General features: G+C 58.6%; 2 protein-coding genes across 6 annotated transcripts in view; both read right to left on the bottom strand.

The window, feature by feature from the left end:
* LTBP4 (latent transforming growth factor beta binding protein 4) overlaps positions 1-13,299 on the bottom strand; it is a 28,350-nt gene extending 15,051 nt beyond the window's left edge. Inside the window, exons 1-15 of one of the 3 annotated variants that reach the window (XM_053210034.1) lie at positions 13,048-13,299; positions 11,137-11,195; positions 10,835-10,963; positions 10,167-10,276; positions 5,234-5,425; positions 4,801-5,048; positions 4,621-4,723; positions 4,150-4,224; positions 3,929-4,051; positions 3,205-3,369; positions 2,446-2,592; positions 2,206-2,313; positions 1,462-1,593; positions 1,252-1,377; positions 359-484 (exon numbers count right to left, since the gene is read on the bottom strand). In XM_053210034.1, the coding sequence (XP_053066009.1) occupies positions 359-484; positions 1,252-1,377; positions 1,462-1,593; positions 2,206-2,313; positions 2,446-2,592; positions 3,205-3,369; positions 3,929-4,051; positions 4,150-4,224; positions 4,621-4,723; positions 4,801-5,048; positions 5,234-5,425; positions 10,167-10,276; positions 10,835-10,963; positions 11,137-11,195; positions 13,048-13,284 (2,080 nt within the window). In that variant the 5' untranslated portion in view covers positions 13,285-13,299. Of the gene's footprint in view, positions 1-358; positions 485-1,251; positions 1,378-1,461; positions 1,594-2,205; positions 2,314-2,445; positions 2,593-3,204; positions 3,370-3,928; positions 4,052-4,149; positions 4,225-4,620; positions 4,724-4,800; positions 5,049-5,233; positions 5,426-8,735; positions 9,019-10,166; positions 10,277-10,834; positions 10,974-11,136; positions 11,196-13,047 lie in introns of those variants that run through there. The other 2 variants (XM_053210035.1, XM_053210036.1) reach the window with 2 other exon arrangements.
* A 3,567-nt stretch (positions 13,300-16,866) lies between these two features.
* On the bottom strand, positions 16,867-27,440 carry SHKBP1 (SH3KBP1 binding protein 1). 3 transcript variants are annotated; one of them, XM_053210365.1, is made up of 18 exons: positions 27,309-27,440; positions 27,032-27,085; positions 26,836-26,881; positions 26,657-26,730; positions 26,315-26,373; positions 26,016-26,096; positions 24,127-24,288; positions 23,952-24,042; positions 23,672-23,862; positions 22,785-22,900; positions 21,885-21,972; positions 21,662-21,778; positions 20,567-20,737; positions 19,445-19,600; positions 18,976-19,072; positions 17,769-17,947; positions 17,408-17,519; positions 16,868-17,295 (listed from the first exon to the last, which is right to left on the bottom strand). In XM_053210365.1, exons 1-18 carry the CDS (start codon positions 27,392-27,394, stop codon positions 17,076-17,078), a joined length of 2,100 nt encoding a protein of 699 aa, XP_053066340.1. In that variant the 5' UTR covers positions 27,395-27,440; the 3' UTR covers positions 16,868-17,075. The 3 variants fall into 3 exon arrangements, with proteins under 3 accessions (XP_053066339.1, XP_053066340.1, XP_026900744.1); XM_027044943.2 differs by having other exon boundaries at positions 16,870-17,295; positions 17,408-17,522; XM_053210364.1 differs by having other exon boundaries at positions 16,867-17,295; positions 17,408-17,522; positions 26,657-26,881.
* Positions 27,441-27,601: the final 161 nt, after the last annotated feature.

Below are 27,601 nucleotides of genomic sequence, written 5' to 3'. Positions count from 1 at the left end.
CAAGCTTCCTGTCCGCCTCCTAGAACTCTAGTCAGCATCAGTCGGCTTCTTTCTGTCCTGTTCTCCATAACTCTACCCCCTTCCCCCAGAACTGACATCTCTCTCCATCCTCCAGCTTCTCCATCCTCAATGACTCAGCTTTTCTGTTTTCGATCACTTGGCCTCTCCGTCCCCGTGTCACTGTGTCTCTACAGCCATCAGGCTAGGTGTCTGGTTCTCAGAACTTGCCCCCTCCCCCCGCCCCGTCTCGCAGCAATCAGCCTCCCCCTGCCTCTTGCTCAGTTTCTCCATCCCTCATCACTGCCACTCTACCCTTCCCCGCACATCCCCTTCCCCTCTGTCCCTGTCAGTTCCTCACCCTGGCAGCCGGCTCCGTGGGGAGCAGCCTGGTACCCAGCGGGGCACACGCACAAGAAGCTGCCTGGAGTGTTCTCGCAGCGCCCGCGGTCACACGGCGGCGGCACGCGGTGGCACTCGTCCACGTCTGTAGTCACAAACCCGGAGGTTCAGACTGGGGCAGACACTCCCCCTCACGGCCCCCACGCCCGCCCTCCGAGGGCTCTGGGAGGATGGAAGGAGGGGAGGGCAGGGGCGGAGCCAGACTTGGGCCTGGGCCCAACTGGGGAGCGAGCCAGGGACAGTCAGGGACAGTAAGGAGAGCAAGGAATGGGTAGGATTGAGGCGTAGGCGGACCGGGGGGGGGGGGGGGGGGGCGGGGCAGGTGAGAAGGAAGGGCAAGATGAGGACTGGGGAGCCGGGCAGGGCAGAGGCGGAGAGGGGAACCGTGAGGGGGGGGCAATTTGGGAAAGGCAGGATCTAGGCAGGGCAATGGAGGGAAGGGCGGCTATGGGGACCGAACCAAGGGAGGGCAGAAGCGAGGCAAGGGGCGTTTAGAGTACTGGGCCCAGGTGCGGCAGGTTAGGAATCAGGAGTCAGGTGCTAGGTTGCCGCGGTTGTAGAACAGGGGCGGGGCCTGAGGGAGGGCGGGAGCTAGTTGGAAATATGGTGGGGGCGGGGCCAAGGGAGGAGCGCAGCGGGACAGGGTTGGGGAGAGAAGTCGGCTACAGCAGGGACCCGCCCCGTCGGGAAAAGCCGGCTGGGCGGGGAAGAAGCCGTGGTGGGGCCGAAGGGAGAGCTGGAGCGGGTCTGGGGGCGGGACCGGGAGCGTGGGGAACCGTGGGAGAGCGGGAACTGCTGGAGGGAGACCCGGGCAGGGGTGGAGCCTGGAGCTGGGCAGGGCGGATTTCTCACCCAAGCACTCCGTAGCCCGCGGGCCGGCTCGGAAGCCCGGGCCGCACACGCAATGGAAGCTGCCTGGCGTGTTTTCACAGCGCCCGGGGGCACAGGGCGGGGGCACGCGGCGGCATTCGTCCACGTCTGAGGGCCAGGAAGGGGCTGGTCAGGAGGAGGTTGGCAGAGATTCCCCGCCCCGCCTCCGTCCACCCTCTCTGTCCGGCTCACCGACGCAGTGTGTGCCCTGCGGGCTGAGCCGGAAACCCGAATCGCACGCGCAGGTGTAGCCACTGGGCCGGGGGATGCAGCGTCCTGGGCCGCAGACCTGGGGATTGCGCTGACACACGCCCGCAGAGGGACCTGGGGAGTCCAGTCAGCGAGGGTTCCCCCATCTCTGAATCCTCTGTCCCTTTCACCCCCGTACAATTCCTTCAGACGCTCTGCCTAAGACACCCTCATGTCTGTCCCTCCCCACCCCTCTTCCACCTCTGATCCTCCGCTCCTTTATTATGGGACTTCTCATCAGATCCTCTGCCTGAATTCCCCTTATTGCCACCCCCAAAGTCTCCATTTCTGAATATTTGCTTTCCGGTCCTCTGACCTAGATACGTTCTTAGTGCCCTCTGTGTGAAAAACAATTGTCCAACATTAACTCAGCACTTACTATGTGGCAGACTCTTCAGGGATAGTTCAGTGAATCCTCACAATGATCCTCATTTTACAGATAAGGACACTGAGGCTCAGAGAGGTTAAATGACTTGTGCAATCAAGTGAGAACTTGAACCCAGGCCTGTCTGACACCAGCTCCTAATGTTACCCAACACTCAGCTCTCCAAATCTTTCTCTCTTCCCACACATTCCTTAAGTCCTCTGGCTGTAACATCCCTAACCTGGAATCTTCACCTTGGAGCTCCCCGCTAGAACCCCCACCTGTGATACCCCCATTGATGCCCTCGATCCCCTCTACTGCACCTGATTCGGGGATCTCAGGACCAGACCAGGCAGGAATGCTGGGCAGGGGAAGCTCAGGGCCCGGCCTTGGCTCAAGTCGGGGTTCTGGACGGTGTGTGGGCAGAAAGCCTGGTTAAAAAAACAAAAAACAAAAAACAAAGGAATATCAATGAATGGAGAGCTGGATTTGGGTGTCCCCCTCCTTATGAGGCTAGGGCAGCCCCTCAGAGATGACACCTCTTCCTCCAGAAGCCAGCTCACCTGTGGGTGGCCGAGAGGTGGAGGGTGGAGCCCGGTGGCTGAGGGACACTCGGGGTGGCTCCTGGCCCAGGGGTCTGGTGTTGTAGCGGAGATCAGAGGCCGAGTAGTGGTAGCCAGGGCCAGCTGGACAGATCTCCCGAAAACCCTCTAGGAACAAGAAAGGGAGGGAGAGGGGCAGAGAGAGGGCATGAAAGCAGGAAGGAATGAGACAGAAGAGGAATCTAGAATCTGGCCTTGACTGGGGGCAAGGCTTGGCCTGGGTGTGTGTCAGGGGTTTGGGTTGGATGTTGGTTTGGGGTGGTACACTGGCCAAAGAATGGGACGTCCCTGAGGGTATGAGTGGGACCAAGGATGTTTTTTCCTATTTGGGAGAGTGACAGGGACAGGGGTTGAGGGTGGGATCTGCTTTGGTTTGTTGAAGGGTCTGGTTTTTAGGTAGAAGCTACACTGCCAGGGGACTGTCTCTGGGAAGGGCATATCTGGGGTGGGGACGGAGCTTAGACTGAAGGCAGGATCTCTGGAACTCCAGACTTGGCCAAAGCTTGGGGACAGGGTTGGGCAGGCAGCATACCTCAAGGGCTAGGGGTAGTCAAGGCTGGGGTTGATGCGAAGGGGTTTGTCTCAGGGGTGGGTGGGGGTGGCCAAAGGTGAGGTGGAACCCTGGTGGAGTCCACTCTGGGGATCTGAGGGCCTGGGGCACCTAGTGTGGGCACCGCATTTAGTCAAGTCTAGAAATAGGCCGGGCAGGAGGCTGCTCACCTGAGCCAAACGGTGGGCAGAGCTGGCAGCCTCGACCCCAGGCTTTGCCCACGCGGCTGCAGCAGCAGATCTGCTTGGTGATATTGCGCAGAATGGGCAGGGAGCAGCCACCGTCGCGGAGGACGCGGAAGCAGGGCCCTTTGGCCTCTGAGATCACGTGCTGGGCTGGGGGTGGGGGAGGAAATTCTTCAGGGCGGGCTTTCGACTATAGGGAACGGTGGGGGCGAAGGGATCTGGGAGACAGGAGGATGGTCCCCGGGAGGGGTTGGTGGGTGTAAAGGCCATTCAGAAGAAGTCTGTAAAGGCCATTCAGGAGAGGTGAGGGGTCTGGAGGTGTGAGAAAGGTTTAGGGCCTGAGGGGGCAATGGGAGAATCTGAGAAGGATCTCAAGGTCTGCAGAAGGTCTAGTGGTCGAGGGAGAGGAAGGGATTTGGGGGCCTGAGAAAAGCTAAAGGAAGTCTGAAGATCGGAAGGGATATGGATCTAAAAGTTTGAGGGGTTCTTAGAGGGGCTGAAGAAGGTCCAAGGAGTCTGAGAGTATGTAAGAATCCGAGACGTTCTGGGGGGGGGGGGGTGTCTAATAAGAGTGACTGGGGGGACCCGGGAGTCTGGGGGGATCGTGGGAGTCTAAGGCAATTAAAAACCCCGGGGGTGCTCTGGTATGGGGTCTGAGGGCCTGGCGGACAGGCGGGCAATCCAGCCTCAACCCTCTCCCGTGGCTCACAGATGCAGCTGCTGCGGGACGAGTCGTGCAGGAAGCCGTCCGGACACACGCACGTGTACCCACCGTGCGTGTTTGCACACTCCCCGTGCTGGCAGCGCCCGCCGGTCGCGCACTCATCCACATCTAGGAGGAATGCCGTGGGCTCAGGGGCATCAGGGATGGGAGCTCCCTGCCAGCCCGGCTCGTAGAGCCAAGCCCTTCCCACTCCTGCCCCCGCTCACCTTGGCAGGACCCATTAACCCTTTCAAAGCCGGTTGAACACGGTCCATCTGGGGTGCCCACTCGGTCGGAAATGCCTGTGGAGAGAAGAGAGGGGTGGGCCAGGGGCGGGCGGAGCCAAAATAGATGGGCGGGGACAAAAGAGGGATGGGAGAGATTAAAAGATGAGTGTGGCTTGAGTGCAAGGTGAGCCTGAGATAAGCCGTCTGGCAGAAGGCAACGTGGGAGGTTCCAGAAATTTATGAGTGGGGCCATGGTATAAATGTGGGGTGAGAACAGAGTAAACAAAGTCAGAAAGTGGAGTGGGCGGTACCAGAGCGGTATGGATAGATCTAGACTGGAAATGATCCCCACAACAGGGTACGTGTGGTTAGAATTTGTGAACAGGGTTTGTCTATGGGCAGGGTACCAGGAGCCACGGGGTTATCACCTCTCCCCAGCTCCAAGCACCTCAGGGACGTCCTGGGACTTACCCAGGTGCTCCGAGCATGCCTGACAGTCGTGAACGCCCCAGGCCAAGCCGGCCCCTCTGCAGCACACCTCCTGCGTCCGGAGCCCGGGCAGCGGGGACGCACACTGTGGGAAAAGTGTTGGGTGAGCGCGCCCCCGCGTGGTGGCACGCTCCGGGCCCCTCCCCACCCGCCTCTGCTCACTTCGCCTCCGCGCAGCTCTCGAAAGCAGTAACCGAAGCCCGAGGCATCCGAATAGCTGTCCTCGCGCGGCGCACTCTGTGCCAGCACCGTGTAGGGCGCCGCCGCCTCCGCCCGCGCCGCCGCCTCCGCCCGTGCCACTGCCTCGGCGTCCGCCTCCTCCCAAGAGCCGGACACACGCTCCACCTGGTGCACCACCACGGACGCCTCCTGCGGGTGCTCCACGTGGACGCTCACCATGGACGCCACTCCTGGAGGGAGGCACGGCGGGGCAAAGGGGTGTCTACACCCCAGTTCTTACGGAATGGGACTAGGAATGGGCGGAAGGGCGCACTGGAGAAGGGTACTTAGGGGAAGGCAGGAAAGATGGGGGTAAGAGAAACGGCGAGGTAGTGGACAGAGGGATCAGAGGGGACCCTGGCCGCGCCCTCCTCACCGTGCTCGTCGTCGCGGTGGTTGGCCAGTGGCATGGTGTACACCGAGCGGGTGAGACCTGGCATGGCTGGGGCCGGTGGCCGGGCGCCTGAGGAATGCAGCTGGCAGAATTTGCCAGCGAAGTCCGGGGGACAGAGGCAGCGGTCAGGCTTCACGCACACACCGCCGTTGTGACAGATCAAGGGACACAGGACTGGGGGGGAGGGGGAGGAGAGAGGCTAACTCAGTCCCTAACGTTGTCACCTAGTGGTTGTAAGCCGCTCCGCCTTGAGCTGTCCTGTGTCACCCCCACCCACCCAGACCACCTGCATTGGCTGGGTCCGGTCTTACAGCCCTCTGGTATAGCTCCTCCCACTGGGTCAGTTCACCACGCCCTCCCGCTCTTCACTTTCAGGTCACTCCGCCCTTTCTCTCGAGTCCCACTTTGAGGTCGAGTCCACCGTGTTCCAGCCCCACCCAGGCAGCGCTGTCCCCGCCCATTGGCTCAGCCGCGACCACTCAAGTTCTTTCCTTAGCACTTAGCCCCGCCCATCTTTTCACCAGGCTGGATTTTTTGCTGTTCTAGCTACGCAGACCCGGCGCTGGTCTCTTCCATTGCCTAAATCAACGTTTTGGCCACCCCCTAACACCACTCCCCTTTCCCAACTCTGTCTCTTTAGCATTCTAGGCACGCGCACATTCCGTCTGGCCAGGTCCACGAGACTCAATCTCCGCCCACTGGCTATGCCTCGCCTTCTAAGAGCCTTGCCCACATTACCTTCTACCCCCGGGATTCTAAAGCTCGCCTATCTAGGTGTTTAACCTGCTGCCTTTAGCCCCGCCCACCTTCCTTTCCTCACGCGGATTTCCCCGGGCTCTCGGGCTCACGCTCCTCCCGCCCCACCTCCTCGGCTATCTGGGCGTCCTAGCCCCACCCACCACGCTTTGTCTCCGCCCACCTCCCCTCCGGCTCCCGCTCCAGAGTTCTAGCTCTGCCTTCCCGCCTCCTGTCGCCCGGGGGCGGGGCCGCGACGGGAACGCGCCTCCTCTCCCCTCTGCGCGCCCTCGCTGGGCCCCAGGCCACCTCTGGGCGGGGCTCTGCCAGCTGTGCGGCGGGGTAAACAAAGAGAGGGGTGCGGCGGGGGTAGGGCGGCGGCTCCGCATTCCGGACCCTTGGGGAGCCCCGAGCCCGCTGAGCCAAAGAAGGCCGGACGTATCCTGCGAGGGCACCCCCTCCCTTTCTCCCCCGGGGCTGCAGAGAACAGCTGGAGACAGCTGTGCGGAGGGGAGGAAGGGGGCAGGCGGCTGGGGCCGTCCAGGAAGGCGTGTGTGGGATTCTGAGCCACACACTGGAGACAGGGAAAGCGTAGAGGGAGCCCCTTCAATTTAGAAGGGTAAAGAGACTGGACTCCTGGAAGGAGATCAGATAGAGTGCAGTACTCTGGGATTCAAAGATGGCTTAAGGTTTCTAGAATGGAAAGAGAGCCTAGCTCAGAAGAAACCGAAGCTCCCTTTCAACAGAAGAAGTCCGTTAAATCCTTTGGGGAAGTTGCCCAGAAAACAGGACTCTAGTGCCTTCTAGGGGACAGCTAGTTTGAGGGTGCTGAGAAAAGGATTTACATGGAGAAATGGGATTCCCTGGGAGTCCCCAGCACACAAGAGCCTCAATTGTCTGAGAAGATTCTAAGATACTGTGGATCTCACATCCCCTCTCAACTAAGGGATTAGGTGCCCAAGTCTTTGGATGAATGGCTGCCTAGGGGGGCAGTCACAGTATCTGTGGAGAGTCTTCTTGTGAGAATCAGCTGAGCAAGACCCTCTGGGGTTCTCTGAAGATAGATGGATCAGAAGTTCCTGGGGAGGGCGGTCAGCTGGAAAAGCGAGGCTTGGAAAGACAGGAATCGGGAATCCGATGGCACTTAGTTGGAAATATAAGAGAATGGAAGTCTTTTGTGGAAAGAGAATTCAACTGGGGAGTGGAATTATCACTACATAGGGTCTGTAGTCTAGGGTTTCTGTGGGAAGCAGGGAGGAATAGCTGAGGGACAATACTACAGAGTTGTCTGGTGAGGGGCACAGTTTGGGGGATTACATCAGAAGAATGGGAGGGAACTTTACTGGAGGGGCTGGTCTCTGGAGTCTGTTGATAGGGGTGGGGAGGAGGCTTAGGGTCTGAAGGCTGAGACTCTGGGCTCCCCTAGTTAGGAGAGTCAGGCCAGGCAGGACTCCAGAGTGTCCTAATAAGGGTCCTTAATTGAGTAGCCTGAGAGGCTTAACTAGGAATCAAGATTCCAAAATAGCAAGGGTCTCTGCTGGCAGGCATGGTAATCCAGCTAGGTCTCAGGGCATTTCCCAGCCTCCTCGGGCATTTCTCCGCCTTCTCTTGGTCTGAATGCTGGCCCCCCACCCAGCTCCCTTGGGGCTCCCACACCCAGGACGTGTTGCTACATGGGCACGGCCAACTCCATGCCCCACGCCTCTGGAGGAATAAGGAGCTGAGGACACTGGGGTCCTGCCGAGGTCAGCCCCCCTTCACATGCCCCTCTTGTGCCTCCAGGGGCTTGGCACCCGCCTGGGCACGGCGCCTGGCACGGGCGCGTTGGGGCTGGGCCGGGAGGGAGTGTAGGCAGGAGGGAGGAAGGGGAGGAGGGAGGGAGTGGCAGCAGGCGGGGGCTCAGGCGGGAGATGAGCTCACGCCGGCCAGGGCTGGATTGGCTAGGGGCCAGGCTGGGCGAGTTCTCAGAGCCAGGGGCCCCCACTCCCCACTCCAGAGGGCCTCTGGGGTTGGGGGCAGGTAGGCCGCGACCCAGAGAGCCCACCCATCCCTGCACCCTGGGGCCAACAGGTGACCCGCCCTCCCCACCTCACCTGAACCCGGCGAGGGGGCTCCCTATCTGTAGGGGTGCCTGGTGCGCGCCCTCCTGTCCCCTCTGCCCCCAGGGGGCGCCCCTTCCCCTAGGCCTCCTATCTGGGTTTCTCTCCCACGTGCGACCCTCGCAACTCAGAGTCCCGCAGAGACCCTCCTTCTAGGGACCCTGTCCCCCTCAGCTCTGCCGATCAACTTTCCTCACCCCAACCCCCCTCCTCACAGGCATTCGCATCCTTTCCTAACCCCTCCCAACCAAAGATAAAGAAACTGGGACACCCCTCGGGGCCCTGAAACTCTCCCTTAGTCTCCAAGGACTCCTTACAATCTCAGCATTGGGGCCCCTTCCCCAAAGCTCCCAGGCTCCTCAATTCTGGTATCCCCCACTTTGACTCAAACGCATGAAAGCCTGCCCCAGTCCCCTCACGTGGGACGCCACAGGTCCCTGCGAACCCTCATTGCTTTGCAAAATCGGGACCCTCAGGACTCAACCCCAAAAGCCAGGAATTTAAGTCTCCCTTCCTTAATACCCCAGGGATTCCCCAACACTACCGTACACAGAATCTGGGCTCCCTCTCCTGGGGGAACTGTCTCTCCCGTCCCCGGGGATCCTCCCCCCCCGGGAACCCCTCCCTCGGGACCACCACCCCGCACTCACAGGCGCGGAAGCCGGGTCCCCCCGGGGCCGCCCCGCCGGGCGCGCCGCTGTCCACGCTGGTGGTGTTGCGGGGCGCGCAGGTCGGGGTACAGCGGGAGCCGGTGGGCCCATGGACGCAGCGCAGGCCGCACACGGCGGGGGTGAAGCGCACGCGGAGGCGCTCTCGGGGCCGGCCCGGCACGGGCTGCGGCCCGAGCAGCGCCAGCAGCACCAATAGCGACACCCGCGCGCCGCCCGCCATGGCTGCAGCGCCGCGCTCCGCCGCGCCGCCGCCCCAGCCCGCCCGAGGGGCCCGGCCGCGCCCGCCCGCCTGCGGGGGAGGGCGGCCGCGCCCCCGCTCAGGCCCCCCCCTCCCCACCACTCCCTCCCCGGCGGCCGCGCGGGGGCGCGTGGGGCTGGGCGCGTAGCCAGAGGCGCGCAGGCTGGGCGCTAGACTCGCAGGGGGGAGGGGGCGCCCCGTCTGCCCCCGCCTCGCACCAACAAGTGAATGGGGCCCGCAGGGGAGCGGCGGGGAAGGGAACAGGTGGGGGCGGGCCGGTTTCCCCCTAGACAGGGCCGAATCCATAAGGAGGAAAGAGGAGTGGGGGCCACATTTGGGGAGGCCGGTACAGGCTGATTCTCCGCCCTAGACCCAGAGAAAGAGGCTTCATCTGGATAGGGGGCTGTCATGGCACATCTGGGCAGCCAGGTGGCACATCTGGGGGAGAGGAGAAGGGTCGGTGCACCTGGGCACATGAAAGAATTGAGGGTCTGGATGGTGGGCAGGACGCTGGGGGGCACGTTTGGGGATGCAGCCACATCTGGCCAGCACCCCACACCTGGTAGGAGAAGTCAGAATGGATAAGAAAGAGCAAACGGTGGATTGAGGCTGTGGGCGGGGGTCCTCACATCTGGCTGGATGCCCACATCTGGAAGACTTTAGGGAGAAGGGGACACATCTGGGCTGAAGGCCACAACAGGAGGGGGACTTTAGAGGGTGGTTGTGCTAGCCCAGGGGCCGAGAGCTGGAGTGGGAGGAGGGCAGGGGGAGGGTCGTGGAAGTAGGGGGAGGCCTTTGGCTCCCAGCCGCCCCGCAATTTTGGGCATTCGGTGACCGGGCAGGCGCCAACCCGCACAATCGCTTTTGTTGTCTGGGCTAGTTGGGCTGCGCTCTCTGCCGGGACAGCGCCCCCCTCTTCGGCCGCAGGGAGCCCGGACGCCTGGTTTCCCGGCCCCACCCCCGCGGGTCAGCGCCTCTGGCCGGCGTCTGGTCCTGTCCCGGGCTCACCTCGCATGGCCGGACGCCAGGGTCCCTAGAGGGTCCGTGTCCTGGGGGGCTGAGCTACAACGGGGGGCAGCTAGGCGGCGGCTGGACCGTGGGAACCAGACGGCTTTATCTGGCCCGGAACCCACCCCCCTGCCCCCCGGCAGAGGAAGGGCGGATGTTCTTACCCCGGGTCTGGCCGGCAGGGGCGCGCTGTGGGGGCCTCCTTCTCAGCAGTGCCCGGCCCCCTGGCCCACGGGGCCGCCTTCGTCTCAACAGAGCTCGGGCCTCCTGAAGCCTGGATAGAAGAGGGCAGAGGCGCTGTCAACGCGGTTAGACTGACACCCCCTTTCCCCACGACCCAACCCTAGCTGGAACGGGCCTTTCGAGCCTCGAGATCTCCCAGTAACAGCTCTGCCCACCCCCCACCCCTATCCCTTTCCGGGGACCAGACCTTGTACGTTCTTCACAGGCTTGGGGAGAAACACAGATGAGGAAGGGAGAGAAAGAGAGCAAAGAAGACAGAGGCAGAGGCAGAAAGAGAGAGTCGCAGAGAGACAGAGAGGGCAAGGGACAGGTAATGAGAGAAACAGAAAGAGACAGAGATGGAAAGAGCAAATACAGAGAGAGGGACATGGGGACAGGGGCAGAGAGATGGAGACTGAAAGACACAGAGACTTCGATAGGCACGAAAAGGAGAAATAGAAGCAGAGATCCAAGTCGCCAGGGAGAGGCAGAGAGAGACCAAAGGAAAAGAGATGCAGGGAGCAGAAAGAAACGTGTGCCGGGAATGGTGGCTGGTGGCGGGGAGCTGGGAGCTCCTGAGCATCTGGTAGGGGAGGGATTGCACACTCACGTCAGTGGCTGCCAGTTGAGGGACACCTGTCTCTTCCTCGCGCTGGGGCTGGGGCTCGGCAGCACGTGGGGCACTGGGGTCAGGCACTGCTGAGGGCCTGCACACTTTTCAGGCGGGCAGCTCTGGACCCTGCAGGAGGCTTTGGAGACAGCCAGGGACTTAGTGGAGAAGGAAGGGACCAAGTCTTTCCACCAAGTGCATCCAGCATTCCGGCTGGGATGAAAGGTGGGGAAGGGAGTGGCTGACACCTCTGCTCTTACCCCCTTTCACTCCCTGCCTATACCCCACCTAGAATAACCCACCTCTGACGCAGCGACTTCTCTTGGGCGACTGGCCTGGGCAGCACCGACAAGCAGCCACGCTGTAAACAGGGGTGGAAGTCACTCAGACCCCTAACCCTCTCAAACTGCCCAAAGAGGGCAACGGTGGGTAGGGGAGGGAAAGTCAAGAGAAGGCTTGAGAGCAACTCGAAATAGATGTTTAATCAATTTGTGGCACTGCGCTGGATGCCTGCTTCCCCATCTGCACAGTGGGAGGCAAAATGGCTTAGATTCTCTGCGCATGAAAGTCGCAGCAACCCTACTTTAATTTGTTTTCTCAAGTGCTTAGTGGTAAAGTCTTATTGGTAAGGGCATTTTAAAGCCTTAATTTTTTAATTTTTTTTTAAATGACGCAAAGTGGATCTTTAAGTTCACTGCCAAGCCCGTACTGCCTGGGAATCTAGAACCCCGCCCTCCCGCACATCTCTGTCCTTGACTCAGCCATCATCCCGAGCATGGCCAGCAGGTGGCGCCACTTCCACAGGCCTCAGCGGCTGGGGAGGGAGGTCCTCTTTTTGACTGTGGGTCCAGCGGGGTGCTGAGGAGGAGGAGGAGGGGGATACAGAAGGAGCCACAGCCCAGAACTGGGAATCCCAAGGTCCGAGTTCTAGGGAACTCGCTTCCACGCGCTGTGTCCTGGAGCCAGCATCTCCTTGTCTTTGGGCCTCAGTTTCCCGCCTGACCAGGAGGAAGGAGTTCTTTGAGAAATCCCCCGCTCAGTGGGTCTCAGATTCTGAGTAGCGGAGTCCTCAGCTCCAGCGCAAGTGCGTCGCAACCAAGGGGCCCCCCAGACAAATCCATTATCCCCAGGCTAAGGGGGACGAGGGACGAGGACGCGCGCTCTGGCCCCGAGAGAAGGGCAGTGGGGAGATGCTGTGAAGGGGACGTCGGGCTCAATGACTCTTTCCAGACGGGTGGGGCTCAGTGGGGAAGGAGGCCGCCCGAATGGGAGCCTCCGGGACCCCAGATCTTGCTGTTATCCCTCCCGCCTTTTCTCTGCGTTAACCCCTTCCCGGCCCCGCCCCCGGCGCGGCTCGGGTTACTAAACGCATTCGCAGAGACCGAGGCGGGAGCAGAGCCCGGGGCCTTTGTAACGGAGCGCTGGGCCGCAGGGCGGGGGGTGGGGGTACTAGGCAGACTGCTTCCTTCGATCTCGTCACCCGTAGACAGGAAGGGTGGCTATAACCCCCGCATCTATAGGAAGTTTTGGATCTTTTGCCGCGAAATCACTGGTACCTCATTCAAGCCCGGGATCCTCTTTCTAGGAAACAAGAGCATCCCCAACCCTCAGGAAATCTGAGGAACCCCCTCCGCACAACCCCTTGCAAGCCCCTCCGCCATCAGGCTCGAAGTCCACGTCTTCCTAAGTCACTAGGAAAACCCAAGGGTCCCTTTAATTAATCCAGTCGTTCCCAAACCCCAGAAAATCAGGACATCTCAACTCCACCATAGAATCCCTTCATAACCTCCCATGCTCCTCCTTAAGCGCCCAAGAAGCTTGGGGAACCCCATCCTAGCTGGGGGGCCCCACCCATCTATCATCTTAGGAAAACTCAAAGCCCTATTCCCATATAAACTGGGACCCTTCTCCGGAAAAAAAACAAAAACAAAAAAACAAAAAACAAACAAACAAAAAAACCCCTGGAATTCCCTGGGGCTACATCCATCTATCACACCGGCGGGGACTCCCTCGCCTCAAAATCTCAGTACTCCCCGGATTCTAACCCCTGCAAAGTAGAGGGCCCTAACAAATCCAAGAGCTCTGGCTCTTTCATCCCTACCCTGAAGCACTGGGTTCGTATTCCCCTAAATCCGCAAGTCCTGGTCCTCACGGACCACCAGACTTATTGGATGGAGGGGGCACAAGGAAGAAGGGGCCGCAGCGGGGCTTACCCGGCCTGGCGGCCCGGGATCCCCGCAACCTCGACGGCCTCGCTGGGGCTGGGGCTGGTGGCGGAGGCGGCGGCTGCGAAGAGTGGCAGCAGCAGCACCAGCAGGAGGGGGCGGCGGCCGCTGGGGCCAGGCCGCCGCATCGTGTCCGGCGTGGAGTCCCGCTCCAGGCGGGCCGTCTGTCCAGCGGGTCCGGCTTGGCGCGGCCCCGCCCCCCGCCCCCGCCCGAGGCCGACTCATTTTCTCCACAGTCTTAGCCGCGGCTGCGAACTTCCCGCCAATCAGAGCCCGGTGCCGCCAGGGGGCGCTGTCCGCGCGGCCAATCGGAAGACGGCAGGGGAGGGGCTAGCGGGACAGGTGCTGGGCGGGGGGCGCTGGGGCCTGGAGTTCTCAGTGCTGGAGGCGAAATCGGGAGTCGGGTACCAACTTGTGAAGGAGAGCCCAAGAGCGGAGGTGCTGGGACCCCCCCCCCCCCACCGCCACCACGGTTGGGAGGGACGCATAGGCAGTGGGCAGTCCCTTAAATTAGACTCAGGCCTCATCCTTCGCTCACAGTAGTGGGAGAATTTGATCAGAATTTGCTCCCTGACTGGTGTAAACGCTGGAAGCCCCCATAGGTGTCCACTTCTCACACTAGAGGCTCAGGATTCTGGGTGGAGGGTAGTGCTAATCCTGCAGTAGGCCCCAGGTCCGACCGCTCTGTGGCCCCAGGCCCACCCTGCACCTTCCCAAAGGGTTTCACCTTCTCAAGGCCCTGTGCTGCTGGGGTTCCGGGTCCAACAAGCAGAATCTTGTTCCTCGGAAGGTTGTAGCCTCTGTCCATCACAGGACCGAGACTCTGCCCCTGACCCACAGACTTGGCTTCCAAGGGGCTCCTAGAGAACTGTTCTCCTCCTTACACCCCTCTCCGCAGCTGCCCCTAGGGGGTACCAGACTCCCCTTCCCTATCCTGAACCTTTAAAGATTCCCAACAGCACCCCTCCCACTGCCAGAATTACAGACTCTCTCTTTAGAGAATTCTAGTCCCCTCCCTTTCTGGGGACCCCAAGCCTCAGAGGGCCTTAGGCCCTATCTGCACTCTCTTTAGGGAGGTCCAGGCTCCAAGCTTTGCTTATGGTTTCCCATCTCGGTAGGTCACAAGCCCAGCCCCTTTACTTCATTTTAAACTCAAGGCCCCACCCTTTTCCCCCCCTCGAAATTTGCCCCGCCTCTCTTCTCCCAAAGGCACCGCCCCCTGAGTTTCTGACCCCGGCTCCCTACTTGCCCCCTTCCCGTCTGAATTTAAGGCCACTGCCCTTCCCATAGCGAATTCCGGTGCAGCCCAATGCTTAGGATCCCAAGCCCCACCCCTTTCATATTTGCCCCGCCTCCGAGGTTCCAGGCCCCATCCCTCCAGGCGGTTTTTGAGCCTTTTAGTTTCCAGTTCTGGATCGCTAGCTCCGCCCCCAGTGGATCACAGGCTCCACCCACACAGGATACTAGGCCACCTTCCCTGATCAGAGGGCCCACCCTAGGCTGAGAACATCAACCGATCCAGCTTTGTCCTCATCCCCCATTCCTGCTCCTTCCAGTGGAGGGGCGACCCTTGCACCCTCCCCTGTTACAGTGAGCACCGGGTAACTCACATAGCCCCGCTCACACTGTTACTGCCACCTACAGCAATCCACACCTCCATCCCACACGGACACCCAGAAATCCAGGCCCACCCACCATCCAGGGGCACGCAGCCCCTTAGAGCAGTAACGATGACACTCAGGGACATTCGTGGGCTGTCTTAGCATGATGAGGGAGTGCCTGACTGCCCACTGAATGTGTTCCGTGTCCCTGTTTTGGGGAAGCCCCCACAATCCCTGTTAACATGGCCCTGCAGGACAGCATGTCCTGGCCCCCCATGCCCCCCTCCGTTGCCCTCCTCCTCACCTCCTACCCTATGGCTGGAGCATTTGCTGGGGGCGCTGCTGAAATTTCTCCCTTCTGCCTGGGATCCGGGGCATCTTCAATGCTCGTTGCTAGGCAACAGCCTCTGGCTCACCACTACAACTTCCGGGGATGGCGTTGGCTTCCCATCCCCCCTGAATTTGGAGTCCCCAGCTCCCAATCCTTCCCCATCAGTGCCATTATCTCCCGGGGTCGTTTCTATGTCATCCCTTGGATCCTGATCTGATCTCAACCCTTCAGAATCCCTGAGTTCTGGTGCTGTGGCATTCCAGAAGCTTCCTCCCATCGTGTGCTCACACGCTGGGTTTTATCCCTGGTATTAACAGACAGACAAATCTCTTTAGTGTTCCAGATTTTCTTACATTTTCTCTCTCAGTTCTAGAATCACCAGCAATCCAGAAACACAACGTGTTCCAGATTCCCTGGCAAGGAAAAACTATCTCAGTATTCTAGATCTGTGAGCATTATAAAACATCCCACATTCTAGATTCCCTGAATTCACAACCCCTCCTCCTATGTTCTAGATTTTCTAACATTAAAACATTCCCTAGGGTTCTGAATGCCTTGGCATGTAAAAATATTTCTAAAGTTTGAGGTTCACAGGTATTCCAAAACACTCATGTTTTTGAATCATTCATCTCTGTTCATGTTCTAGATCCCCTGACAATCCAGAGGCCCTTGCCATTATGGGTTTCTTGGAATGCAAACAAACTCTCTAGCGATCCAGAAGAGCCGACATTCCAGAATACCCTATGCTCTAGATTTTCTAGTACTCCACATTGCTGTTTCCTATAATTCTCAGCATCTCCAAATCTCTGGCATGCAAGTGTAGAATCATAGGCATTCTACAACACTCCCCTGTTCTAGAACCATTGACTTCCAGGTCCTTTGGTCAAGCAACTTCTGTTGTGTGGATTCTCTGAAATGCAGGGTGGGGGGATCCTAATATTGTTCATCTGCTAGCACTCTAGAATATCCCTGTGTTCTAGATTCCCTAACACTCTGGACCCTTCTCCACTATGTTACAGAAACTCTGGCATTCCAGAACTAATTTCCCTTTTCAAGGGAAATCAGCATATTCTAAAATCCTTGTTCCCAGTCTGCCCCACTTTCTTTCCTCTTCGTTGGCTCAAGGAAAAGATGCACAAATCTTTCCTGAGAAGTTGCCATGGGAACAGGCATTATTTGGGGGAAAATCTCAAGGATATTAAGCTAGAGTGAGCTGAACCTGTCCCTCATAACCTCTCTGGCATGGGCAGGAAAGGGATGTGGGAAAGGTGTTTGTGATGGCGATGCTTAGGGTACAAATGTTCAGGATGTGGCAATCACATAGCTGACATCTGTGTTTCTGTTGACCTGTGGCCAGTCGTCCTTGCTTGTGGTAACAGTACCCCGATTCACCTTTCAGGAACTCCTCCTCCAATCTGTCAACCTCCTGGCCTGTGAGGGCACATGACCCCTGGAACCGTGGAAGGCCTCCATCACACCGGCCACAGTGGCTGGTTCAGGGATGGCCGCCTGACTAAATTCAAGTCAATAAGAATCAGTCGTGTGATTTGTTGCTGTTGCTAGAAAAAAAACAAGTTGCTAAGGAGGTACCTGGAGTCATCTTGGCACCGAGAGGGGAAAACCTGAGTATGATGCATCCCAGAGGAGAGCAAAACCAAATAGATGGAAAGACGTTCTGGACGAGTATCTGAATCCCTGGATCCAACTATGCCTGAAGCCAGATGTAAACCATTACATTCCCCTTCTTTGCTTAAACCAAGAGAGACAGATGTTCCTAAATCTACAGCCAGACATCTGGCTGGTCCTCACATCTCTCCCACCCTTTCCCTGGGGGTCCCCAAACCCTCTAAGAATGTCAGCAAGGTGTTGGCAGTGACAACTTTATTAGGGGAGGGCGACTTTGGCTCCAGAAAAGGTGGGGGGGGGGGTGGTGGGGGCCTAGTAACAATGACCATTCCAAGGAAGCCCTGGCCCTGAACCCAGGGCTCTGACAGGAAGCAGGGAGGCACCTGAGCCCTGCCACCCCACCCCACCCCGTCCCCCGCCCAGGACCTGGGTATCCAAAGGCACCAAGGCAGCTGTGTTCAGAAGGAAGTCTCATTGAGCTTCACCTTGGGGGGTGCAAGGGGAGCCCCAAGACCCGTGGAGGGCCGAGGCGCTGGTGTCGGGGGCCGTCGGGACTCTGGCCCACTCCGCACCAGCTCCTGGCAGCGTTCCACGAAGCTGCCTCCCCCGCGGCGCCGGGCTTCAGCCTGGGGGGGGCTCAGGCTCCCAAGACGGCCAGACAGGGAGGCTGAGTGGAGACTGGGGGGCGGTGATGAGGGTCAGTGAGGGTCATCATGGGCAGGGAGGCAACTCCCCCCACCTCCCCCGCCCCTCCCCCATTGCACAGAAGGGAAAGTGGAGTTCAGTCTACCTGGTGAGAGAGGTGCGAGGGGAGGGGCTGGGGAGAGAGCTCCGAGAGGAAGCCAGTGGCGCCAGCTCACATTGCTCCAGCTGCTCCATCAGCTCTTCCTCGGTCAGCCCACCTGCTGGGGGGGCAAGACAGGGGCCACTGGGCAAGGGACAAAGGTCACACGCAAGGCTTGAGGTCAGGATAGGAGGAAAAACGCAGAGGTCAAAGGCTAGGGGTCAGAAGCTATGAGAGGGTGGAAAAGTGAGGGCAAGCTGGGGTTCAAAGGCAGAGGAAAGGGGTCAGAGGGCAAGAGCCTGGGGAGGGAGACTGGCAAAGGAGGTTGTGGACAGGGGCCGGCATGGAGGCCAGGTATAGGGAGTACCAGGGGCCTGGCCGAGGCCGTCCATGGCGGTGGTCAGGTCCCACATGGCCAGGCTGCCATTGGCCTGGCCGGTGAGCAGGTAGCGCCGGGGCCGAGAGCCGAGCCGCCGGGAGCCCTCACACTCGAGCACCGTGAAGGCGGTGGTGGGGGAGCCGTCCACCGAGCGCACCGAGCACACCCTGAGATGGAAGGGAGAGGGGTCACCCTGGCCCCGGTCCCTCTCCTCACCTGTACACCCGTTCCCGGGCCACAGTCCCCACCATTATGGCTTTAGTCGCTGCCTCTCCAACCACCACCCCAGGCTTCTTTCCCCTTCCCCCATGTACTCTCGGGGTGCAGCGGCCTCTGGGATGGCTCCTGTCCAGCATCACCCCACGTCCCCATGGGGATTCTCCCCCAAATCTGCTGCTCTCCCTGGTGGTTCCTGACTCAGAGAAGGCTTGTCATCCTGGGGGCCTCCCTCCCCTCCTATCACCAGCTTCCAACCCCCTGCCCCATCCCTTCAGCCTCCAGGGCCCCCTCCTCCCCTCCTGTCTGGCCCTGGTCAAGCCCTGCCGGCTCCTGTCCCCACCTGTCCCAGCCTCTTCCCTGGACTCTCGGACTCCTGTCCTACCTCCAGTCCAACCCCCATGGTGGTCACGGCTCCCCAGCAGCCCAGGCCAATCTCAGCTCCTCCGTGCCCCTCAGCAGCCTGTACGGAGGTCCGGCCCCCAGACCACGTGCACCTCACTGGCTGTCCATTCCCAGCCTTCACCCACACTGTTCCTTCAGCCTGGTGCACCCCTGCCCCTCCTTTCTTCTGCTCATTGCTGTTTATCTCCAAGGTCCTCACGAAAACCCTCACAGGCCCCCTCCCCAGACTGGAGCAAGCACCTCCTCTGGGCTCCTACAGCTGCCCGTGCCCCTCCCCCTGTCCCCGGCACCCCCCACCTGTGCCTCCTGCCCCGATCCCGGGCTCTGACCACGCCGAGTGACCTGCGTGAGGTCCGGCACAGGCACCTGGGGCTTCCCCAGCCTCACCGCTACCCACACACGTCACACCTTGAATTCCTCCAGCCCCCAAACCCAGGACCAGGCCTCGTGCCCCCTCCCAGCCTTTGCTCCTTCAGGCGTTCCTTGGCAAGGACCCCCTTTTGGCCTCCGTGACCCAGCTGGTGTCCTGCCCTCTCCCCTGACCACCCTCCCCATTCGATGGGACGGTCCTTACCGCTGGCCAGTGGATGAAAGACGCACAAAGAGCTGGCTGGCGGTTGGCACCACCTTCTGAATGAACACTTGCTGGTCGTCCCGCTCGCCGTAGGGGCCTGGGCCAGGATGGTGGGGGGAGTCAGGGCCAGCTGGGCTCCCTGGGACTCCAGACCCCAAGGCTCTGCCCCCTTGTCCCCATCCCTAGCTTTCTGGAATTGGGCGGGGTCAGAGAGGGCTGAGGGTCAGTCAGTGGAGCTCAGGGCTGTGGGGTGGGGGTCCCGGGTCAGGTGGCGGTCAGCAGGAATCAACGGGGTAACAGAATTCAACGGGGGTAGCTGGGAATAAATGGAGATTGACAGGGGTCAGGTGGCAGCCAGGTCAGCTGGGTGGGTCAGGAGAGGTCTACAGGGGGTCAGGGAAGGAGCCAGTGGAGGCCAATGGGGGTCAGGCAGGGTGCATGGGATGGGGGACCAGGGGCTAGTAGGCACCAATGTCATTGCCAGCGCTGCAGCCACCATGCCCGTCGGCCGACTCCAGTGCCAGGATCTTGAAGGAAGCGAGTGGGGTGGAGCCGGGCTGGGTGGAAATCATGCCCCGGAAGCGAGTCACGGACCACGTGCGCACGTGGTTGTTGTCGGCACAGACTGAGGAGCACAGGGGCAACGGCCGGTCAGGCCAGCTGTCATCACCACGGCCCAACCTTCCTGAGCCCCAGGATGACCCTTTTCAAAGGTGTCAGGATTCGGGCCCCTCTGGATTCTTCCCTTTCAGAGAATTCGCTCTTCCCCAGAACTCCCAAATGGTCAAAAATCCTCTTGGTTCTTCCTCTAAAATTGTTCCAGAGCCTGATCTCATCTAACCCTGTCACTGTCCCCACCCTGGTCCTGTCCATGGCAGCAGCCTCCTCCCGGGACTCCTGCTCCTGTCCTGCCCCGACGCATAGCCAGAGAGTCCCTGTGAATAACTGTGTCAGATCATGGCCCTCCTCTGCTCACAACCCTCTTTCCCATGATACCTACCCAGTCAAGGGCAAGGACAAAGTCATCTTCATGGCTTACAAGGTCCTATTGTCTCCCTTGCCCACTCTGCTTCCTCAGACACATCTATCATCCTCCTGGCTCAGAGCCCTTGCAATGCCTGTTCCCTCTGCTAGAATGTTTGTCCCCACCGAGCTGCACTGCTTATTTCCTTGGTTTCGCTCAAAGCCCCTTCCTCAGTGACCCCAACACTCTCAAGCCACTCACACAACTTTTGTTTTTATTCATGGTCTTCATCGTTGCCTGTTGGTGACTTATATTCTGATTTATTTATTTGTCATCTGCCTTCCCGCAGAACATCAGCTCCCTAAGGGCGGGCACTTGGCCCGTCTTGTCCATCACTGTATCCCCTGGGCCTGGCACACAGTAGGTGCTCAACCAATGTTTGCTGAATTGATAAATTTCTTACTCTTGCTTAGATGGGTCCCCTTACACTATTCTCTCACTTCTGCAATTACTGTTCCAGGTTAAAATTCCCTCCCCCTTGGAGGTCTCACCCCCTGGTTTCATGCTCCCCTCCAGGCCATCCTCTTGCGAGGAGATGGGCAGTTGGGGCAGCCCGATGAGGCCCACCTGAGATGAGGTGCTTCTCCGAGAGCATGATCTTGGTGACAGGGCTGCGGTGCACAGTGAAGGTCTGGAAGAGCTGAGGCCCGGAGCCCACGGTCTCGGGGTGCTGCACAATGACCCGCACACCCCCTGAGCTGGTGCCATAGGCAATCTCGATCCAGTTCCCGCTGTCACCTGGTGAGGGGCCGAGGATGAAGACAGCGACAGGGTCACAGGGAGACAGAAACCACGGCAGAGAGAAAGAGAAGGACAGAGATAGAGTCAGAAAGCAAGGAGAGAGGGGCAGACAGAGATAATAAGGCAGTGAGATGTCAGAAAGGGAGAGACAGAGGGAGAGATTAGAGAAAGAGAGGAGCAGGGACAGAAAGTAAGGCAGAGAGAGACGGAGCTAATAAGAGAGGGGACAGACAGAAAAATAGAGGGGCGCCTGGCTGGCTCAGCTGGTTAAGCATCTGACTTTGGCTCAGGTCATAATCTCACCGTCCTGGGATCAAGCCCCGTGTCTGGCTCTGCACCGACAGCTCAGAGCCTGGAGCCTGCAGCCTGCTTCAGATTCTGTGCCTCCCTCTCTCTGCTCCTCCCCAGAAATAAATAAATATTAAAAAAATTTTTTTTCTCTCTCCTTGTGCCCCTCTCCTGCTTGACTGCATGCGCTCTTTCTCTCTCTAATAAATAATTTTCTAAGTAAACGATAATTAAAAAAAAAAAACAACCTAGCCTAATTTTCTGCATTTAAAGCCAAGAAACCAAATCAAAAAAACTGTCCCCAAGTGAGAGAACTCGGTTTCGTCCGCCGTAAAACACGCACCCTCTTTGTTTTATGAGCGTGGAAGCATCATGTCCTCATTGCAGAGGTGGAAAAGAAACACAAAGACGAACTGCTCGTGGCCAAGTCTGCCCCTGGTTTGAGAGACCTGCCACAGCTTACATACAGGCGGTACCCGGTGTTTGTTGAATGACTAAGTGAGAGTTGAATCTTTTCTCCTCCCAGTAAATCTCACAGGGTCATGCTACACAGTGGTGGGGAGGCGGCTGTGGGCTGGGGCTGCTGGCAGCAGGGTTCGGGGGGGGAGATGGGGGGAGCCGGTCATAGCTTACTGGTCTTGGGGGTGAGGTAGACGCTGAGGGCTGTGACTCCATCCTCTGCCGGGTCCCGGTAGAGCTCACTGACAAGGAGGTCATTGTCCTTCATGCGCAGGGGAAACTTCTGCACATCTGGGGCGGGCGGGGAGAGCAGCGTGGGCTCGTTCAAGGTGCTCAGCCCTGCCCCCTGCCTTCCCGGGGAGGTTCTCGGGCACGCGGGGTACCAGCTGCTGCTCACCCACGTAGTAGATAGAGCCGTTGTCACAGCCCAGGAGGAGGAAGGAGCCCGCTGCATCGTAGCTGGTGATGGGCTGCACCTCCTGGACCTGGGGGCAGGCAGGACGGGCTGTGGCCGGGAGGTCCTCCCTGCCTCCGCCTCCACGGCACCCCTCAGGGCGCTCGCCCCCCTCCCCCCACCCGCTTCCAGAACCTACCAGGGGTTTCTAGGCCCACTTTTCTCCAGCCTCACCGGCTCTAGTTCTATCTCCATCTGCGTCTCTCTGTCTCTGGAAGTCTCTGGGTCAGCGCTTCTGCCTCTTGGCCTCTCTTTGACCCCATATTGCTGGCTTTTACTATTTATTTCTGTCTGTCTCTCTACATCCCTTCAGCACCACCACCTTCCAGTCCCGGCTTCACTCTGCCCACCCTTCCTTCTCTCCAACACCTCTTTCTGACTTCCTCTATTGCTTTTTGTCTGTCTCCCCCCCCTCTTTCTCTCTCTCGTTTCTCTGCTTTTCTGTCTCTCGCTCCCAAACATACTTTACAGGAGAAAGCAATACCGTAGGTATATTTTTCTTTATGTTTTGCACATGGCTTGGGAGGGAACGACAGACATGTGCACGTCTGTCTCCTACGGCATCTTCACTCACCTGCTCTCCCATCCAGTGCCTGGAGAACCCGCTCTCCTCCTTTGCAAACCCACCATCTTCCCTGTCAGCTCAGCGGCCCCTCTTCCAGAAAGGCCTCCCTGACTCCTCCTCCTTAGGCCTTTATCACCCCGGCACCCCCACCAGGATCTGGCCCGCTGCTGGGTTCTCTGGCTGTCTCCAGTTGGGCCGGGGCAGGAAGGAACCCCTCCCCGGGTCCGTGCAGACTGGACACCTGGGAAAGAGGCAGCCAGGCCGGCCACCCCTCTGACCTGCCAGTGCTTGGTGACGGCGTTCCAAACCCCGATGCGCCCCGTGTGGCTCGTGGCGATGAGCTGGTTCCCCACGAAGAATAAGGCCTCCACGGGCACCCCCAGATGGAAGACTCCTGCAGAAGGCAAGGAGCACTCAGCCAGGACCCCGCTTCCTGGGGGAGAAGGAGGAGGACTGGGGGAGAAGCCAGTCGCTCAGTGGGCCAGGAAGAACTCCAAGGGCCAGCGGATTCGGTGGGGCCACAGAATCTTTATAGGCTAGAGGATTCCAGCAGGAATTACGGAGGATTACACAGGCCAGATTCCTGACAGGGTGTGGAACTCTAACATGGTTGCAGTTTTCAATAAGGCAAACCGACGGGCGCCTGGGTGGCTCCGTCGGTTGAGCGACCAACTTCGGCTCAGGTCATGATCTCACATTGTGAGTTCGAGGCCTGCATTGGGCTCTATGCTGACCGCTCAGATCCTGGAGCCTGCTTCGGATTCTGTCTCCCTCTCTCTCTGCCCCTCCCCCCCTCACACACACTCTCTCTCTCTCTCAAAAATAAATTAAACATTAAAAAAAAAAAAAATAAAGCAAACAGAGATGTCTAATGCGAACATAGACTCTAGCCGGCTCTGGGATTCCCCTGGCACGGAGGTCTAACAGGGCAGGGAATTCTGGACGTGGGTGGATTTTTCTACAAGCCAAGAAATTCGAACAGGATACGGAATTCTAAAGGGTTGGAGCATCTTAATAATGCAAAGAATCCCTATGGGTGTAAGAACTTACAGAGTGGGTTAACAGGCCAGAGAATTCCAACGGGGTGGAAGAGAATCCTAACAGACCACAGGGTGAAGCGTAATTCTAAAGGGCAGAAGGTTCTGGAAAAGCCCCGGTGCCGTACCTATCTCGGAGCCCCCGCCTTCTGCCTGCAGAGCCCACAGCAGGATCTCGCTGCCTGTAGCCGCTGCCACCATCTTATCATGTTCACCCAAAGCCCCACCGAGCACCCGGGCTGTGAGTGCCAGTCGCTCGATGGGCCAGTCCAGGCGGGGACTGGAAAACACCAGCTGCCAGCCAGAGGCTTCTTTTAGCCTGGAGGATTGGGGGATATCATCAACCCTCACCGCAAGCCCTCCCCATCAACAGGGCTTGAGCCTCCGGCCACCACCCTCCCCGAGCACCTATAGCAGACAAGAAACTGGGTATAGGCCACAGCGATCCAGTTGTGGTGTCCACACACCAGGCGCACGATCCCCGGCTCCTCTGGTGGCCCTTGGGGGGGGAAGAGCAGGGATCAGGGCAGGGTCGCAGGGACCCCACTTGGCTGCCCCAGTCTCCCAGGAGACAGAAACATACCCGATGGGGAGGGAGGGGCCCTCTCATCCAGCACTCGGCCCAGCAGCCCTGCATTGCCCAGGTTGGGGGGCATCGTGTTGCTCCGTCGAACGGGGGCTGGGCGTCCCCCTGACTGCTGGGGCCCCACCAGGCTGTGCCGGTTCCGCCGCTTCACTGGGAACACTGTGGCGGGGAGAAGGAGCAGAGTGACAAGCGCTTCAAATGCGCCAGAAGCCGGCTTCCCCACACGTGGGGGCATAGTGTCGTGACGAAAAGATTCTCGGTGGTGTGGGGACGTGGCACGAAAGGACACGGAATCACCCAGCAAGTTACTGCCTTTTCTGTTCCTTTGAGCACATCACAAGGGCCGAATCAGTTTGGCACTACCATAACAGTGCTATCTTTTCAGTATTTGCTAATCTTCTGTTTTAAGCAATGGAAGCCTAGGGGCGCCTGGGTGGCTCAGTCGGGTAAGCGGCCGACTGCACCTCAGGTCATGATCTTGCGGTCCGTGAGTTCGAGCCCCGCGTCGGGCTCTGTGCTGACGGCTCAGAGCCTGGAGCCTGTTTCGGATTGTGTGTCTCCCTCTCTCTGACCCTCCCCTGTGTATGCTCTGTCTCTCTCTGTCTCAAAAATAAATAAATGTTTAAAAAAAAAAAAAAGAAAAGAAATGGAAGCCTAGGGGCGCCTGGGTGACTCAGGTCACGATCTCACAGTCTGTCAGCGCAGAGCCCGCTTGGGATCTTCGGTTCTCACCCCTCTGTCCCTCCCTGGCTCCCACTTGCGCTCTTCTCGCTCTCTCTCTCTAAAATAAATAAAACATTAAAAAAAGAAAAGAAAGAAATGGAAGCCAATTTCTTTGGCAGGCAGTAGCATCATAACTGTTATTTCAGGGTTTCGTTTTCACATTTACTTATTTATGGTATGAAGGCAGTGATAGAAAGCTTCTATTTATTTTTTTAAGTTTATTTATTTATTTTTTTGAGAGAGAGAGAGAGAGAGAGAGCACAAGTGGGGGAGGAACAGAGAGAGGGAGAGAGAAAGAATCCCAAGCAGGCTCTACACTGTCAGCACAGAGCCCAACGCAGGGTTCGAACTCACAAACCACAAGATCATGACATAAGCCAAAGTTGGACACTTAACTGACTGAGCCACCCAGGTGCCCCTAAAGCTTCTACTTAAAATGACTGCTTTATGGGGTGCCTGGCTAGTTCAGTCGGAAGGGTATGCAACTCTTATTTTATATATGTTTATTTTAATTATTTTTGAGAGAGAGAGAGAGCAAGGAGAGGAGGGGCAGACAGAGAGGGGTACAGAGGATCCAAAGCAGGCTCCATGCTGACAGCAGCCAGCCTGATGTGGGGCTTGAACTCACAAACCATGAGATCATGACTTGAGTCAAAATCAAGAGTCGGATGCTTCACCGACTGAGCCACCCAAGGGCCCTGAGTAGGTGACTCTTGATCTCGGGGTTGTGAGTTTGAGCCCCATGCTGGGTTTCCAGTAACCACTGAGGCATATCTTCCATGGCCAGTGGGGTTGCTGATCTAAGGTCCCATGGAGATTATGGTCAATAATTCCCCTTAATATTTCCACCTCCATGCAAAATGTTTTATTTTATTTCTTCTAAGCTTCCTCACAGGGAAATCAAATGTGGACTATAACCCCCATCAGGCTCCAGAACATACATCCTAGCCTCAGGGGACTAGCTAGCCCACTGCCTCACTGGAAGTGAGTTCCTACTTCCTTTCCAAGCATCAGTCCAGCCTCTGATATAAGGCTAAAACTCCCATCATGTCTCAGGGCTCACAGCACAGGTAAGCACAGGGCTCACAGCAAGGGCTGTGACCTTATGGGAAATGTAGTCTTTAGTCCACCCTTGCTCCCCTCCATCCCTTAGCTGTGCCCACCTGGTGGAGGCAGGTAACCGTTGAAGAGAACGTTTCCACAGGAAGATCGGTCCAACTCCTCCCGCAGCTGCAGGCGTCGAACTGAAGCAGAATAACTCCATGCTGGGACTTGGGGGGTACTGAGGCAGATTCTAACCCCCTCACCAATGTCATTCTCCACCCCCATCCCCCAGATCCAGGACCAAATCCAGTGCTCTTGGCTCTAACCCAAACTTCTTTCAAGAGAGGGGAAGAGGGAGCATCTTGAGAGCTGGAGCTTGTTTTCTATGCAATGAGGATGCTCATGGGGCCCCACTTACCCAGAGGAGTGAGCCCATAGAACTGGGCTTCGTGGAGGAGGCTGGAACCGTGGACACCCCTGGGTAGTAGAATTGACTAGGGGTCAGAGTCTGGGAAATGGGAGTGAGTGGAGAATTCTAAGGAGGAAGTTTTCAAAACTGTACAAAGAATCCCAAGAAGTAGCAAATTTTGACTGGATCAAGACTCTAAGGAGTGATGTTATATATGGGCAGTGAAAATGTGCGTGTGTGGTGTTTGGGGTAAATTCTAAGGACACGATTTAAATATGATCAAGGAGCTTAGGTGAACATTCTGAAGGGAAGAAGTTGAAGACAGTGGGGTCCCTTTATTCCCATGCAAACCTGGGGTCCAACTCTTTGGTGCGCAGGAAGTTGAGGATGGGGGCGAAGACGGTGGGGTCCCTGTCGATGAAGATCTGCGGGAAGGGGGGCAGAGGATGGATGGGACAAAACACGGGGCTGAGTGGGGCTTCTGTCCCTCCTCCTACCCGCTGCCCCGTTTCAGCTCTTGCCCTACTCACAGCTCCAGTCTCATCTTTCAGTGTAGAGATGCGTCCGCTGAGAAGACTGTAGGGAGGGGATGCAGAGTAGGTGTAAAGGGCAAGGGTGTGTGTGTGAAGGGGGTGGGGGGTGGGGAGGGTGAGTGGGGCATTAGGTTTTCCCATACTCTCTCGTCCTGCCCCCCACCACCCGACCCAAACCCTCTCTCCCGATCACCTGGAGAAGAAGGAGTCTGGGATCCAGGTGAGAGTCTGGCGAGAGGTACTGAACCTAAGCGGGGAAAGTGAGCGCACAGTAGGGGATGGAAGGATGGAAGGAGGGAAGGAATGTAGCTCCTTACCCCACCGCCATCCCGGGCGCCAGTCCGAGCACTCGCGCTTTCAGCAGGGGGCGGAGCAATCCTTGATGGACAGGGATTCCCCCAGAGAGAGGCGGTACTCCCACCCCGTTCCCGGTCTCCGCGGTGGGGGCCTCAGGAATCTCCTACACTCACCTCTTGCCTCCCACGTTCAGATGAATCACCTCCCCCGGAGGCCCCCGACTCGGGACCCCTTCCGCTGCAGGTGCCGCGGCTGCCATGGCCCCCGGGCGAGCCGGCCGGCCAGCACCCGCTTCCGGGTCTACACTCGGGTCCCGCCCCCCGCTGCCTGCTCATTGGCCTGGAGACTCCCAGAGCCACGGGCGATTGGACACAGCGCTCACCCGTCGCAGTTAAATTCTCCGCCTCCTTAAAGGGACCCGCCTTTCCTGTGCTGGACGGGGCGCACCGCAAGGCTGTTTTGGGGA

This window comes from Acinonyx jubatus, chromosome E2 (assembly GCF_027475565.1).
Source record: "Acinonyx jubatus isolate Ajub_Pintada_27869175 chromosome E2, VMU_Ajub_asm_v1.0, whole genome shotgun sequence".
NCBI lineage: Eukaryota > Metazoa > Chordata > Mammalia > Carnivora > Felidae > Acinonyx > Acinonyx jubatus.
The sequence above is the reverse complement of the archived record's forward strand: the minus strand, read 5'-3'. Positions and strand labels throughout refer to the sequence as shown.

Excerpts from the sequence above, each read along its gene's own strand:
- SHKBP1 (XM_053210364.1), bottom strand. The coding sequence starts at position 27,394 with ATGGCAGCCGCGGCACCTGCAGCGGAAGGGGTCCCGAGTCGGGGGCCT. Across the intron at positions 24,289-26,015 it reads CGGTTACCTGCCTCCACCAG|TGTTCCCAGTGAAGCGGCGG; the intron begins GTGGGCACAGCT and ends TCCCCGCCACAG. Across the intron at positions 23,863-23,951 it reads CAGTTTCTTGTCTGCTATAG|GCTAAAAGAAGCCTCTGGCT; the intron begins GTGCTCGGGGAG and ends CCAATCCTCCAG.